At 44.1% G+C, this 17,000-nt stretch overlaps 1 protein-coding gene and 1 non-coding gene across 3 annotated transcripts in view; one reads left to right on the forward strand and one right to left on the reverse strand.

The window, feature by feature from the left end:
- TRNAG-UCC (transfer RNA glycine (anticodon UCC)) lies at positions 1-73 on the reverse strand. The gene has a single exon. It is a non-coding gene; the product is annotated as a tRNA-Gly (tRNA).
- The window catches only part of MFHAS1 (multifunctional ROCO family signaling regulator 1), a 114,707-nt gene extending 98,028 nt beyond the window's left edge, over positions 1-16,679 (forward strand). Inside the window, exons 2-4 of one of the 2 annotated variants that reach the window (XR_011462899.1) lie at positions 478-604; positions 7,672-7,782; positions 14,034-16,679. Coding sequence is in view for 1 of the 2 variants with exons in the window: in XM_070364349.1 (XP_070220450.1) it covers positions 478-604; positions 14,034-14,067 (161 nt within the window). In the remaining variant the exon portion in view is untranslated. The remainder of the gene's footprint in view (positions 1-477; positions 605-7,671; positions 7,783-14,033) is intronic. The other variant, XM_070364349.1, reaches the window with a different exon arrangement.
- Positions 16,680-17,000: the final 321 nt, after the last annotated feature.

Below are 17,000 nucleotides of genomic sequence, written 5' to 3' on the forward strand. Positions count from 1 at the left end.
TTCCCCGGCCAGGGATTGAACCTGTGCCCCGTGCAGTGGAAGTGCAGAGTCTTAACCACTAGACCACCAGGGAAGTCACAGGGTAGTCTCATTTTTGAAGGCAAGTCTCATTCATTAGGGCTTCCCTGGTGGCTCAGATGGTAAAATCCGCCTGCAGTGCGGGAGACCTGGGTTTGATCCCTGGGTTGTAAAGATCCTGTGGAGGAGGGCATGGCAACCCACTCCAGTATTCTTGCCTGGAGGATCCCATGGACAGAGGAGCCTGGCGGGCTACAGCCCATGTTGTAGCAAAGAGTCGGACATGACCGAGAGAGTAAGCACAGCACAGATTTAGAGGTGTGCAGACACAAACATACACATGCATACGAAACACTGAAAGCTACTGGGATGATACCTTGTGAGTAGGTTCTCACAAGAACTTTCATACAAGCTATGTATACCCCACTCATTAACGCATGTTTCTCTCTCTGCCTGCAGGGGAGTTGCTGAGTCAGCCCAGACCAGAAGGAGTGGCAGAGATCATCTGCCCCAAGAACGGCAGCGAGCGAGTGAATGTTGCCTTGGTTTACCCACCCACACCAACTGTGATCAGCCCGTGTTCCAAGTGAGTTCTGACCCCATAGCCCCCGTCCCTCACTCTTGGACCTGCCTCAGTCACTGTGAGAACGAAAAGCCACGTTAAAGTACCTTTCATCAAACTCTGAAAAGCCCCCCTCCCGGGGCAGACCTAGTTTTCTGGGTGATAGCAAAACCATGGCTTATACAACAAACTAGAAACTTTCATGTTTTGTTATTTGTGGTTTTCTTTTGCTGATAAAAGTTAGAGCATTTTAAAATAGCTTTCTTGAGATATTATCCACCTATTATACAGCTCACTCATTTAAAGTATATGACTATTTTTTAGTATACTTGCAGATATAATGCAACTAAAGAGAGCAGTTTTTTCTTTTAATTCTGCCATTGTATCAGAAAACAGTGAGAGCTCATTAAGTAAGAAAAGCTGTAGAAAATCTGAAGTAGACCCCTTTCTTGCTTGCGGGTCTCTGATTCTCTATCAGTCCTGACAATCAGAGGCTGTGGTTTGCCCCCACCCTCCCCAAAATGGACTTAAAGACACAGAACATGCCCGTGTGAACTAACTTCCGTATACAATGTTAGCATTAAACTCACATGATGAATTTAGGTTAACTCATCTGTTTGGCTTTTTCTGTAGTGTTAAGAACCCAACAGCCCACTTTTACACTGAGATGAAATACCTTTCTTTCTATTGCAAATCTTGAAAAGTAGCAGTCCCTGGTCATCTGGGTGATATCAGCAAAGGATTCATGAAGGAAATTTCCATTTTTCTTCTTAGTTGACCATACAGAATTCTTTTTCCCCCCATATCTAAGCTTTGTGTAGGGAGGTTGGAAAGTTCACACTGGAGAATGGTGACCTGTCATGCATCTTGAGAAACTTGCTATCAGGCTGCATTCCTGAGAGCTTGTGTGATAGGAACTCATGTCTCTCGACCCTCCAAGTGTCTGCAGAGTGGGGGTCTGCAGGGGCTTTCTCATGCATTCACAGCTGCCCCCTTTTCTCTAAAGCAGCTGACTCATTAGACAGAACATCCCTAATCCATCTTTGCTGGAAAACATCACTGAACACCCAAGGGAAACTTCTCTCGGCTCTTCTCTTCAGAATGCTTTTGAAGGTTAACATGTACATAGTGGTAATTCATCACTAGTATATGAATAGTATATTGACCCTGTGAGACCTTGACGTGCTTCTTAGGATTACATAGTAACTAAGCAGGCATATTCTACAGCTTTTCTTATTTAATGACCATTCCCTGCCCTGAGCATACCAAACAAAATGTTACCATTCTTTGAATTGGTCTCCGCTGGTCCCTCTCTTACAGATAGGGTGAGGATAAAGGGATCTTATAGAAACAGCAAGGTCTGGGATGGAGGGAAACGACTGTTCAGTAGATTCTGCCTGGGTATAGATTTTCCTGAGCCAGGAGAGATGGTAACCTATTGTTTGTCATAGCTATGTGGCATTTAGTAGGCAAGATAGAGGTCGGAGTTAAAACATCCGTTTGTTCAGAAACCACAGTGGCACTGAGCTGCTGTTATCGGTGTCTTTTCATGGGCTCCTGATGTCCTGCAGAAATGCTATCAGCTCCCCTCTTACCCAGTTTCTCGTACCTGATACGAACAAGCAGCTTTAAAGTCTTGGGTAATCAGAGCCTCATGGCCTGAGACATCGGGATGCTGGAGGGGATACCTTTAGTGACTGACCTGCTGTTGACCCAGCTCTGTGAATAGTTTTGTTCTGAAATGGATTCTTTTAAAGGGGTCTCATAGAATGGATGGTAGGTTTAGAGGGTAACTCTCAATTCTAAATAAAGGAACATCCTGGAGAACAAAATGTAAACCAACAGGCCCTGCATGACCCAGTGTAGGCTCTAATTTACAAGTGGACAGCAGTGAACCAAATGTGGGAGATTTGGGGACCAATGAGGAAAACTGTCCCAGCAGATGGTCCTTAGGCCCACACAGCGTGGGTCTGAGCCTGAGAGTGAGACTTGGGGAGACTGGAGTTAGTGCCTGGGTTTTGCAACTCCAGCCACAGTTAACTTAGGCAAGTCACTAGAGAGTAACCTTTATGACTCTCTCATCCCCTGAAACGCAGGTCGATGGTCAAGATCAGACTTCCTTGATCAGGCATGGGTGTCAGAATTTCTAGGGCTAGGCACTAGGCTTTAAGAAACAAGAGTCACTCAGATAGTCATCGAGTGTGTGTGCTGGAGGTTCTACTCACTGAAGTTCTCCCGCCCACCCCTGCCCCCACCCCATGGCTCCCAGATGGGAGGCCAGCAAGTCTAATCTTCAGGAGAAATTAGTAATCATGCCAGGACGACAGGCACCAACCAGAACCATCCCAGGAAAGCCAGAATAATCACCCGATTCGTAGGTCATTGATCTATATCTTAGTATTTTTTAAAGAGGCATTCGAAGCTCTATGACCAGTTTCAGTTCAGTTCAGCCTCTCAGTAGTGTCCGACTCTTTGCGACCCCATGGACTGCAGCATGCCAGGCTTCCCTGTCCATCGCTAACTCCCTGTTTGACCATTTTACGCCTCTTCCTTATAGGTCAAATAAGACTGGTCATTAACAACCTGCCTCGGACCACATGTAAATTAATGGTGCTATGCTGAGCTTTACAAGCAAAAACCACTGATGACTATTATTTGATTGGATCTTCCTTATGAATTCCAAGCTTTCTATTCTATCATTTTAAAAAAATTTCTAGCTGTTTTGTTCCCCTGCAGAGAGAAAATAAAGAGTAAGTAGTGATTAAAAAAAGAGTGACTTACTCTCATTAAGTCACTTTGGGAAGCATTTCATTGGGAAGAGGTTACATGAATTGAATGGAATGCCTGTCCACTTACACCTCACCTTCCAGGGAGAAACCTAGCATCTGAGTGACTCCTTGGTGCCTTTGCTGATTATCAGATAGAAATATGAGTATTTCCATACTCTGGTGATCCTGGGCTGATTTTCAAAGATATCTGCCTTTGAGATGAGATGAAAGTTCATTTAGTAGCAGATCTGCTGGGTTGTTTTGAAAACTTCTCATCCTAAAGAATATGGATTCTGATACATTTTTTAAAGCTTTATCTGTACACTTTCATAAAAGGTGCCTATTTAATGGTTCATATATCTATAGAGTTGGACAACCATCATCACAGTCTCATCCTAGAACATTTTCATCATTTCAAAGAGAAATTTCATGCCCACATGCAATTACTTCTGTCTAATACAATACCTGGTTCTATGCAGAAAATAAATATTTTTAGTGCCACTTTCAGTAATGGCCTTGCTCCCTGCTGTGTTGGTATTAAAGATATTTTTAAAGAAATTCATATGAACACTTGTTATCCCTGGCCCAGTACTGTCTAAAGGCAGTGAACTGACTTGCTTCCCCCACTGCCAGCCCTCTGTTTACTGCACAATAGGAGGGAAATGGTGTTTCTTGGAGAAAAATCAGCCTCCTTCAGAACTCTTTTAAAGTATAGGGAGCAATATTTTAAAACCCCGACTTAGTTTTTTAGAGCAGTTTTAGGTTCACAGTGAAATGGAGCACAAGGTCCAGAAAGATTCCATATACCCGCCATCCCCCACCATCAACATCTCCCACCAGAGTGGAACATTTGTCCCACAGACACCTCATCACCCGAAGTCCATTCTTTGTATTAGGATTCACACTTGGTGTACATTTCATGGGTTTGAACAAAATGTAGAATGATGTGATCCAGCATTGCAGTATCACACACAATATTTTCACTGCCCTGAAAATCCTCTATGCTCCCCCTATTTATCCCTGCCTCCACTTTTAACCCTTGGCAACCAGTGATTTTTTTTTTTTAGCTTTGCTAGGGTAAAATTGATAAATAAAATTGTAAGATATTTAAAGTGTACATTGTGATTTGATATCCACATTCACTGTGAAAGGATTCCCATCACCTAGTTAATTAACATATCCATCCCTCACATTTCCCCTGCAGAACTTCTGAGAGGCAACCTCACTGACCTTTAGTCTAGACATTAAAGGGGTACTGAGCCTTGGTCATGAGGGATCAGAGGGAGCAAAAATATTTTTTCAGTGGGGAAAGCAAGGAGAAAGTAGAATAAATTTATTTTTAGAACTTTTGTCTCTGAATTCCTGTCTCCATTTTATTGCTCTTCAGGTTGAGATACTTAAAATTCCAATTTGGAAGGGAAGTGTGAACTTCTTTGGGGAAATGGCAGCTTGCTGTTTGCCTTTCATTTTTAGATACCTTAGAATATTTCTCTTTTTCATTTACAAAGAGATTTCCTTCCTTTATCAAAAGTATATATTCTGAAAAACTGCCGTTTAACTCAATTTATCTACTGATTTTCATTTAAAAGACGGGATCTAGAAGGCTAGCTATGCATATAGCTAAGACATGTCTTTTACCTTAAGACATATGAGAGAGACATTCAATAGGCAGAGACAAGACAGCAGAGGAGGAGGAGACATGCTCACTCCATCTCATGGAAACAAAATCACAACTAACTGCTGAACAGCAAAACACAAAACCCTGGAACCTACCAAAAAAAGATCCTGGATCCAAAGACACATATAGACACCACCACAAGATGGTAGAATAGGGGCACCATTGCAATCAAATCAAGTTCCATTCCCGCCCAGGTGGGTGACTCACAAAAGCAGAGAATTATTATAATGCAGAGGTTCTCCCACAGGAGTGAAACTGCTGAGTCCTGGGTCAGGCTCCACAGCCTGGGGGTCTGGCATTGGGAAGAAGAGCCCTGAGAGCATCTGGCTTTGAAGACCAGTGGGTTTGATCGCAGGAATTGCACAGGACTGGGGCAAACAGAAACTCCATTCTTAAAGGGAAAACACAAGACCTCGTGTGCCCCAGGACCCAGGGTAAAATGCAGTGACCTCACAAGAGCCGGGGCCAGACCTGTCTGCTGCTATTGGAGGGTTTCCTGTGAAGGTGCTGGGGGGGGGACTGTGGCTCACTGTGGGGACAAAGATTCTCTCAGCAGTAGTTCTGGGGAGTACTCATTGGCATGAGCCCTCCTGGAGGCTGCCATTTTTTCACCAAGACCTGGCCCCACCCAACAGCCTATAGGTTCAAGGGCTGGGATGACTCAGGCCAAACAACCAAAGAGATGGAAACACAGCCCCACCCATCTGCAGACAGGCTGCCTAATGTCTTCCTGAGCCCACAGCTGCCCACCTCTCCCCTTAGACCAACTTCATCCACCATGAAGCACACAGCAGAAGCAAGAACTACAGTCCTGCAGAACAGAAACCACAGTGACAGAAAGTTAGACAAAATAGCAGAGAAACAAGTCCCAGATGAAGGAACAAGAGAAAACCCCGGAACAACTAAGGTGAAGTAGATATACGCAAACTATCTGAAAATAAATTCAGAGTAATGATAGTAAAGATGATCCAAGATCTCAGAAAAAGAATGGAGGAACAGATAGAGAAGATACAAGAAATGGTTAACGAAGAGCAGGGCTTCCCCGTTGGCTCAGTGGTAAAGAATCTGCCTGCAATGCAGGAGATATGGGTTCAATTCCTGGGTCATGAAGATCCCCTGGAGAAGGGAATGGCTACTTACTCCAGTATTCTTGCCCAGGAAATCCCATGGACAGAGGAGCCTGGCGGGCTACAGTCTGTGGGGTCGAAAAGAGTCGGACACGACTGAGCGACTAGCACTCACTGTACAGAGTGCGGTAGTACAGCATCTTTATTTCAAGCTAGATCTGTAAGAGGATGACTTCATTGAACTTCCTGCTGTGCAACACGAAGAACTCAGTAATGAAGATCTGATGGAGTTGGAGGTCCAGAGAAGGGCTGAATAGAGACAAGAGGAAGAAGTAGTAACTGAAGAACTGGATAGATTCACCATGCAGGAAATGACAAGGGGGCTTTCCTTATTTGAAGAGGCATGGTTAGTTTTTGAGGCACAGGACTCAAACATAGAATGGAACAGGAAGGTTTTGCAGCAGCCATTCACAATGCCACCCAGTGGTACCAAAAAACTGAAAGCATTTCCTCTAAGATTAGGAATAAGACAAGCCACTATTATTCAACATAGTTTTGGAAGTCCTAGCCATGGCAATCAGAGAAGAAATTAAATGAATCCAACTATGAAAAGAAGAAATAAAACTGTCACTATTTGCAGATAACATGATATTACACAGAAAATCCTAAAGATGCTACCAGAAAACTACTAGAGCTCATCAATGAATTCAGTGAAGTTGCAGAATACAAATAAATTGGGAGCTTGGGATTGACATATACACCCTATTATATTTAAAACAGATAACCAACAAGGACCTACTATATAGAGCACAGGGAACTCTACTTACTATTCTGTAATAACCTAAATGGGAAAAGAATCAATATATGTACATGTAAAACTGAATCACTTTTCTGTATACCTGAAACTAACACAATATTGTATAAAATAAAAATTATTAATTAAAAAAAAAAAAAACTGGAGTGCAACTTACATTCTTCCATGTGGTCTCCTGATAATAAAAGACAAGGCTCAGACTGCATTTCAAACTTGGATTATTGCCTGTATACTGGAACATTCCAATTTGAGTCAGATTCCCGCTACTTACTGTTTGCAAGTATTCTCCAATGTAGAATGATTACTTTGCATAGGAATTTTGGCAGTTATATTGTTAAGACAAGGATATTGAAGACCAATTCAAATAAGCTTTTGTAAAAAGTAGAATGAAGAAGATTCTGTGGTCTTTATCTTACTAGATGGGCAAAGTATGTTTAAATGCACTGAGATCAGTTAGTATGGACTTGATTAAAAACTTTTTTTTTTTTTAAGGAATGGATGAATTTGACTTAATCACAATGGAGAATTTTTCACTGATCTCAGGGTGGGGATGGGATGATATTTCACAAGGAAAAGAGGCTGAAATCTGGAAGTTGCCTGTGGGGCATGTCACACTGATTTGCATTGATTTGTTTTGTTCTCTGTAAGGAGTAAGACAGCTCCCTGCCTTGTTGCTGTCACTGGCTGGGAGGAACAGTGTTTCTCTGATTATTTAGTCTCCCATCAGCCACATTGATACTGGAATTTGTTCCCTCTCTGCTCAGGTATCTCCATACTTTCTTGGACAATTAAGTGGAAAAGATAGTGCTTCTTTCCCTTATGCCATCATTTTTACTGTACCCAATCTGTGACTTTAGGAGCACCAATTTTTAAGGGTAAGTCTCTGGGAAGCAGAGAGGGTTTCTTAAATAGATAAGGGCTTCCTAAGGACTTGGAGAGTTTAGGGGGAAACGGCGGGAGGATGGGTTTGGGATGAAGAGATTCCAAAGAGCTGGACACTTTAAGATTACAAATCCTTTATCCAGAATCAAGATGTGTTGGGGATTTAAGAATAAGAAAACTGCTCGATTCTTTTGCCTGATTTACTATAATGCATATATCAGTAACCTTAGATCCTTTTTGAAAAAAAAGTCATTTTTAAAAAAACTCATGTAATGCAGAAACATAACATCAGGAAAAGCTCAAGCTGATTAACACAGCAAATAGGTGTTTAAAAAGCAGTGTTGGTATTTATTTTCCCAAGCCTGTTTGATGGATTCTGGAGTTATGCCTCCAAGTTTGAATCCTGTGATTCATTGGGGCTATGACGGGTGCAGGGCACAGCAGCACCATCCCGTGGGGTCATTCGCTGCATTTAGAGACCATTGCAGGGGAGACATTTAGCATTATTCCTTACACTGAGTGTCATTCAATAAATTCAGCTGTTATTTCTACTAGAAATATTAGTATGCATACTGTGGATGACCTATAAAGGGAATAATTTAAAAAACTCAAAATCCAAATATAGATGCTTGAGTAGAATCCACTCACTGACTTACCTAGGACCATCTAGTGTATTAATGAGGTGACTGTGCACAGCAGGTGAGCGTGTGTGCTGAGTGTGCGGAAGAGAAAGCGGGCTCGCCTTCCTGCCCACCGCTGTGAAGGGGTCAAGGTGAAGTTCACGCGGTTCTGTGAGGCCGCCTACAGCTAGTTAGTAATGTCAGTGTCCTAACCGTGCGTTCCTGGGATAGAAAGACAGGTGGGATCCTTCCTTTCGTATTCTCGATGTCTGGACAGTTGACATTGTGGGGATGGAAAAGCGGAGATACAGTGAGGCCAACCCATCAGGAAAGGACTGCTGGGGGAAGACAGTTTATGACAGTTCCTTAGAGCAGGGGGCAGGCGGGGTATGGGGGACCCAGGGATACAGGGAGAAGCACCTGGAGGGTCAGGAGGCCAAGGGTGGGGGAGGAACTGTGTGAGGAGCCCCTGTTGTGGTTTCTGTGGGAAGGTGCAGGCAAGGCAGGGGGCAGGTGTAAGATGGGCCAGTTGCCTCAGGGTCTGGGGCATAAAGACAGCCCGAGTCATGTGGAGCCTGGCCCTGGAGTGATTAGGGCAGGTGGATAGTGGCCCGGAGTGTGGCTCCCGATAAAGGGCGTGGTCAGGGGGTGTGGACTCTGGATCCCCTGGTGTGGAGTTGAGAAGCACACGCTTGCATCTGAGTGGTTGACTGTCTCTGGAAACTAACTGGCTGATGCTGGGAAGGGGCCGCCCCTCCAGGGTGAGCAAAGCGTCAGTGGACAGAAAAGAGCTGCTTAATACAACATGATATGGCATCACTTCAGCCTAAGCTCTTAAATACCCTGAGTGCACTGTCACACCCCAGGAAGGGCAGGTTCTGTGACCTGGGAGGATTTGGGGTCAAGCCTCCCACGCTGACCTCTCCTTTCTCCTGTGGGATTTGTGGGCTACGTGGCAGCTCCCCTGGATGTGCCAGGGTCTCCATAGGTGTGCATTGTGCCCTCCACCCCAGAGCCCTTTGGGGTCTGTGCCTCCCGTCTCCAGGGATGGCCTCGCCCTGCACCCACTGCCAGGCTGGGGGTCGGCGGGGGGGTCTGTTCACTCTTCTCCCCCTCTTCCCATACTCGGCCGTCCACCTTGTCAGTGCATCTTATTTTTTTAAGGAATCGTTTCCATCTATTCAGCTCCCCGAGTTTACGTGCAGAACCTTCCCACATCAGCGTGTCTTGAATGAGTGAAGCTGGCCGTTGAGCTCTATCCACGACCCGTGCTTTGTAGTCGTCCTGTCTCTGCCAAGATCCCTGTGGGTATCTCAACCTGCCTCCCCCTTGCTGGTCATTTTGTCGTTGAAACCAATAGGATCTTTCAACAGCAGACCCCCATCACCTTGCTCCCTATTGCAAAGCCTTGAATGGCTTCCTGGTGATTATGGTTCAAGTTCAAAATCCTGGGCAAGACCCACAAGGCTTCCCAAGCCAACCCCAGCCCCGCTTCTGACACGTGACACTCCCTTACTGTGAAGGGTCAGCCACACCTGGCCTCTGGCCTGCTCTCAGTCCACGGCCAGGTGCCACCCCTTCTCTCCTACCTGATGACACCCCATCATCCCTGTGACCCGGGCCGTGTGTCCCCTCCCCTGAGAAACCAACAGCAGCCCTTCTGACTGTGCTCAGCCCCTCTTTCCTTCTCATCTCCTCCACCCTTCTCATCTGCCCCTCTTATAGCATGGCTGTCTTTTGCCTGAGACTTTCTCATGACATCCTATTCCTCCTTCACTCATCAAATCTTTGTTGAGTATTTGCCCTCCACGAGGCCACTGTGCCTAATGGCAGAAAGTGAAGAGGAACTGAAGAGCTTCTTGATGAGGGTGAAAGGGGACAATGAAAAAGTTGACTTAGAACTCAGCATTAAAAAAAAAAAAACTAAGATCATGGCATCTGGTTCCATCACTTCATGGCAAATAGTAGGGGAAAATATGGAAACAGTGACAGACTTTATTTTCTTGGGCAGTGACTGCAGCCATGAAATTAAAAGATGTTTGCTCCCTGGAAGGAAAGCTATGACAAACCTAGACAGCATATTAAAAAGCAGAGACGTCACTCTGCCAACAAAGGTCTGTTATCATCAAAGCTATGGTTTTTCCAGTGGTCATGTATGGATGTCAGAGTTGGACTATAAACAAAGCTGGAAGAATTGATGCTTTTAAGCTGTGGTGTTGGAGAAGCCTATTGAGAGTCCCTTGGGACTACAAGGAGAGCCAACCAGTCAATCCTAAAGGAAATCAGCTTTGAATGTTCATTGGAAGGACTGATGCTGAAGCTCCAATACGTGGACCACCTGATGCGAAGAGCCAACACATTGGGAAAATACCCTGATGCTGGGAAAGATTGAGGGCAGGAGGAGAAGAGGGTGGCAGAGGATGAGATGGTTAGATAGCATCACTGACTCAATGGACATGAATTTGAGCAAACTCTGGGAGATGGTGAAGGACTATAGTGAAGATACAGCGAAGGACTGGCTTGCTGCAGTCCCTGGGGTCGCAGAGAGTCAGACGTGACTTATCAGTTGAACAGTAACAAGCACTGTGCCACGTGTTGACAGTACAAAAATAACAGGATCTAAGAATCAAATCAGGAATATAAAAGCCTTCCTGGGGAGAATGGGAACCAAAGATACAACCAGAGAAACCTGTGTCTAATTTCAGTTAAAATGTGATACCTGCAATGACAGGTGCCTCGACTAAGTCCTGTGGACAGAGAAGAAAGAACCCTGCTGGAGAATTGGGAAGAACCCCAGGAGGTAGCATTTGAGGTGGATCTTGTCGGATGAGATCGAGTTCGAGATGGAAGAGCAAAGAGAGGTGGTGGGGTAGGGGTGGGGGTGCCGGTTAGCGATTGACAGCTCTTCTCTCTCCCTCAGCACCCAAACAAGAAAAATGATATCCATGTGGAAAAATGTTCAGACTGGGTTTCCTTTTTCTCCCTTGAACACTGGAATATTCCCTCTGGGTGCCCTTGATTACGTATTCTTCTGTTTCTCAGTCTTACGTGTGGCCCAGGGGAGCAGGCGGCCAGACACAACTGTCTGTGTTTCTCCATATTTGTTGGATTCGGTAAGAAAAACAAGACGTAGCACCTCCCCCACATGAAGCCAGAACTCGCTGCACCAGAGTTAACTGCTTGGCTGGAGTGGTGTTTTCACCCTGCCGTCCTCTTTACACTTCGATGTATGGTTACTTGATTTTGAGGCAGTTTTCAAAACCTTCTCTGCTGAAAAGCTGACTATATTAACAGGCCTTCTGAAAGTCCCCATGGCTCAGGGCCAAAGAAACATGATACTACCCGGAGGGCCCCACATGCTCCAGCCTTGCTTTTTGCTGTCAAGCATACCTAGGAGTCAAATAACCCTCTTTAAAGGCCTGACCCTGCTGTTCACTGGTGTGTGCCCTTGGGGAAGTTATCTAACCTCTTGGAAACTTAGCTTCCTTTTTGGTGAAGGCAGAGCCTACCTGCTAGAGCTTTAAGAGTTAAGGATTAATCAAATAATGCACTATGGTGAAGGCAGCCATTCCTGGCGTGTAGTAAGTACTTAGTGACTAGAAGGTGCTTATTTTTGGTGACATTATTGATCCTATGCTCCCAGCCGATTCTTGTGTGTTAGGTAGATACTAAATTATCAGTTTCCAGAAAGTCAGGCAGTATTAAGAGAGGGATGCCAGCGACTTCCCTGGTGGTCCAATGGCTAAGCCTCCACGCTCCCAATGCAGGGGGCCCAAGTTCAATCCCTGGTCAGGGAACTAGATCCCATATGCCACAGCTAAAGATCCTGCATGCTGCAAAAAAGACTGAAGATCTCACCTGCTGCCGCTAAGACTGGATGCAGCCAAATAAATAGTTTCGAAAAAGAGACGCAGGGTGGAGGGTAGTGGAAGTGGATCTATTTTATTAAATGTTGCCAAGCAGTTTGAAAGACATCACGTCATGCATCATTACAGGAAAGCTAAAATAAGGGATGGGAGCATCTCACACGTTTTCATCTAACTATGTTATCTGAATTGAACACCACTTTGTTTAAAGACAGTAAAGCCTCTGCCTACAGTATGGGAGACCTGGGTTCGATCCCTGGGTTGGGAAGATCCTCTGGAAAAGGAAATAGCAACCCACTCCAGTATTCTTGCCTGGAAAATCCCATGGGTGCAGGAGCCTGGTAGGCTACAGTCCATGGGGTCGCAAAGAGTCGGACACGACTGAGCAACTAAACTTTAAACTTTAATTAGCTGGTGATGCAGCAGCTTCTTCATTTTCTGTTCATCTAACTCCAGGTTTTAGTTTGACAGTATTTAAGTAAAATCATGCTTTCAATCTTGGCACTCATTCTCACGTTTTAGTATATATTCCTACTTGTAGGGAGTTATTTAGTGTGTCTGTGTGTGCTTCGTGAAAAGGAACAGTGCTGTGTTTGGAGTTCAGGGTTCTTAGTTAAGCTGTGAAATTACAGTAGATAGGTTCAGTTCAGTTCAGTTGCTCAGTCATGTCCGACTCTTTGTGACCCCATGAATTGCAGCACTCCAGGCCTCCCTGTCCATCACCAGCTCCTGGAGTTCACTCAAACTCATGTCCATCGAGTCGGTGATGCCATCCAGCCACCTCATCCTCTGTCGTCCCCTTCCCCTCCTGCCCCCTCCCTCCCAGCATCAGAGTCTTTTCCAATGAGTCAACTCTTTGCATGAGGTGGCCAAAGTACTGGAATTTCAGCTTCAGCATCATTCCTTCCAAAGAACACCCAGGACTGATCTCCTTCAGAATGGACTGGTTGGATCTCCTTGCAGTCCAAGGGACTCTCAAGAGTCTTCTCCAACACCACAGTTGAAAAGCATCAATTCTTCAGTGCTCAGCTTTCTTCACAATCCAACTCTCACATCCATACATGACCACTGGAAAAACCATAGCCTTGACTAGACGGACCTTTGTTGGCAAAGTAATGTCTCTGCTTTTCAATATGCTATCTAGGTTGGTCATAACCCTCCTTCCAAGGAGTAAGTGTCTTTTAATTTCATGGCTGCAATCACCATCTGCAATGATTCTGGAGCCCCAAAAAATAAAGTCTGACACTGTTTCCACTGTTTCCCCATCTATTTCCCATGAAGTGATGGAACCAGATGCCATGATCTTCGTTTTCTGAATGTTGAGCTTTAAGCCAACTTTTTCACTCTCCTCTTTTCAGTTTCATCAAGAGGCTTTTGAGTTCCTCTTCACTTTCTGCCATAAGGGTGGTGTCATCTGCATACCTGAGGTTATTGATATTTCTCCCGGCAATCTTGATTCCAGCTTGTGATTCTTCCAGCCCAGCATTTCTTGTAGTTATGGCTAATTCATCTAGTTCTTGCTTTATGTCTGAATTTAATGTCATGAACAGAAATGTTTGACTAGTTTTCTAGTGAAAAAGCCTCTTTCCTTTGTAGGAATATTAGTTGTCTGCATTTACCATTTTACATGGAGCTGTAGAAGTAGACATGAAAATCTGTGGCAGAAAAAAAATTATTGCTTACTGTTCTCATAATTGAGAATGTCATTTCCTGTTTCCCTTGTTCATTTCTGTGCTTTCTTCTCATCTATCCACATAGGAAGAACGCTGGGGAAAAGCACAGAAACCAGTGACTTCTACGGCTGTGGGATTTCCATGGAGAGAATAGCATCAGAATGCACCTGGACCATCTTCTGTACCTGGCAAACCCTCACACTCCCAGGCGTGTTCTGTGAATTCGCGTGCATGTGTGTTCAGGGTGTTTTCGTGCGAGGGAGCACACCTAGCCTGTAGATGAGGCAGGGAGGGTGCAGGGGGGGAAAAGGACGGGAGAGACTATGGAGCAAATGTTTGACAACCTGAACCTCAGAACTGTGATCCTCCAAGGAGAGCGCTACTTGAAGAAAAGAAAAAATAATAAAGTCGAATGGCTTCTCAGGGATTTTTTTTTTTTTCTGTGCACATATAAGCCATAATTCCAGTACAGGTGGCAGTATTCAGAGCACTCAGATTTCAGTTCTGTTAAATGTGAAAGAGGGATCGACTGACCATTCATTGCTGTTCCATAACTAGTGTAAAATATGTATATGTTTATCTTTATTTTTATAATACACAAATACATTTAAATTTATACAGTTTGAAGCTTCTAGCATTAGTTGACACTGGGTGCAATATTCTGATGAGAACTGTGCCAACACGGGGCTGATTTCTTACTTTAGCATCGGACGTGTTGTTTATTCTTTAAGCCTTCGCAGATTTAAAAAAGAAAAGATACCTGTCTCTTTGCTCATGGCTTAAGTGTTGGTTCATAGAGGTTGACAATAATCATCAAGAACCTTAAACATGCATTTCAGGCAATAGCCCCTCCTCACCTTTTCAGTAAAGGTCCCTGGTCACTGGGTGATAGTCTGATGGAGGCCTGGTGATTAAGATTCTTCAGGGGAGGGGGATTAAGGGATCCACATATCCAAGGAAAAGTGGAGTCTTGCAATAGCTTAGATAGTCAGGCGTCAGTTCCGAAGCATGCAAAGAGCTCTGCTAATAGGTCCTGTTCCCACCCCCCACTGCCCCCTAGAACAGAGTCTGTGAAATTTAGCAGAGCTCTCTGAAAGCTGGTATCAGACCCTAAGATAGTGAGTTGCCTAATTGGAGAGCACAAGCCCACGTTGGTTATTTATAAATACAGAACCTCTGATTGGATGGTCTACTGCCACAAACTAGTAAAACCCTGGTTGTAAAATCTCCATGACGTAAAACCTAAAAAGCCAACCAACCAAACTGCTCTCTCCTCCTCATCGGGGCCAAACAGCATCCACTGCAATAGTAACACGTTCTTTGAAGAGTGTGCACGCCTCTGTTTACATCTGCCGCCTCTGCATGTGGATTGAAAAATGTGTGAAACTGTTTCTTTCCAGGGTAAGGCAAGAAAAACTAGTCAGCGGTATTATTCGTTTACTTCTATAAAGTATTGTCTCTTGGAATGCCACAGTATACAATGTCTCCACATATTTAAAAAACAAAATAACAAAGAAGCAAGTGGCTGCATTGCAACAACAACAACAAAAATACACAAATCAATTTCTGTAGACTGTTTTGTACCCCAGGAATTAACTTTATGAACTCCAGAACCTCCAAACAAGCATGATTTCTTACAATCGTAAAATCAAATGGGATCAGACTAGTTCCGCATTTTAATAGTTGAATATGACACCTCCAATTTGCAGTTTAATTTTCTTTTGGAACAGTCACAAGATTCACCTTGTTAATCCTTCTGTCACAGTTCTCCTGTGTGTGTGTGCATGTGTGTGTAAGTGTAAACTGAATGGTAACATTTAATTGCTTTACGGACCACTGAATTGTTGGGCATCAAAGTTTTCCAATTGGCAGGAGACAGTTCTTCAACTGTCAAATTAACCGACTTTGACCAAAAAAAGGCTTGGTAAAGTGACTTCAGGCTAACTCCCCAGGGGACTGTATTAACTGAAGAAAAAAAAAAAAAATGTTCCTTTGGGTGACATAGCCTGCAAAGTGTGTGCTCTTATGATGAATATAGATGCCCACATTCTTAATAACTGCTCTTTTTGGATCAGTGATGCTGTATGCTGTCATCTGACCTTAGAGAAGCAGTGTAAGAAGAAAGCTTGGTGTCACATGTATTTGAGCAAAAAAAAGTCATCCTGATAGAGGGTCATGTGACCAAGAGCAGCTCCAGAAAAGCTTGAGAACTCGCGTTGGGGCAGAGGGGAAGGTTGGAGATACAGAAAACACACTGCTCTATAGGAATTTTCTTCATCTATGCAGGAAATTCCATTCTCTCTTTCAACACCTGGGAAGACTCAGCTGGGGAGGCTGACTGATGGGCGATTCACTAAGCACAAAGGGGGATCTTCTCCAACTAAGTCGTCCCTGCCTTGCAAACAGACGCCCTCCATGTTTGTTATGGTTTCTATTCCTGCATCTTGTGGTATCAAAACCACTTCCTGGAATTGTAAACGCGCTGCCAGAATAAATGTTTTTTCCCCCTTCCAAGAAAAAAACCGCCAGTGCTCATATTTGACACTTGTGCACTGGACTCTTTTTGAATGAATAAAATGGAAAGGGTTTGGTGTCAATTCTGATGGAGTGTGTGTTCTTTTTTCATGCCACAGTTTGTGCGTTGTAATTGTGGTTTCCTATTTAATTGCCATAACTGGGCAGAATTAAAAAAAAAATTCAAAAAAGTTTAATAAAAAATACAAAGAAATGATGAAGCAGTTATATTTCCAGAGTTTAGTTATTTCTGTCTGTCTTTGTTTGTTTCAATTTTATCAGCTAGGAAATCACTGTTTTGTTTTTAGTCTTCAGTCACTTTGAGCCACAGGAGGTGGATGGTGGTGGCTCTGGTTGCGGAAGGAAATGAAAGAATCTCTTTCATGGTCTCCCATCTGTGTTCAGGCTGGAGAGTCAGGGCTGGAATATCAGTTGTCTCTTAAAGCCTTTTCTCAGTGATCTGCTATGTTCCTACCAAAACTTATGACAGGTGTGGAAGTTCCCTTTCCCTGGCCTTTCTTTGCCCCAGGGGTCTATA

This window comes from Bos mutus, chromosome 27 (genome assembly GCF_027580195.1).
Source record: "Bos mutus isolate GX-2022 chromosome 27, NWIPB_WYAK_1.1, whole genome shotgun sequence".
Taxonomy (NCBI): domain Eukaryota; kingdom Metazoa; phylum Chordata; class Mammalia; order Artiodactyla; family Bovidae; genus Bos; species Bos mutus.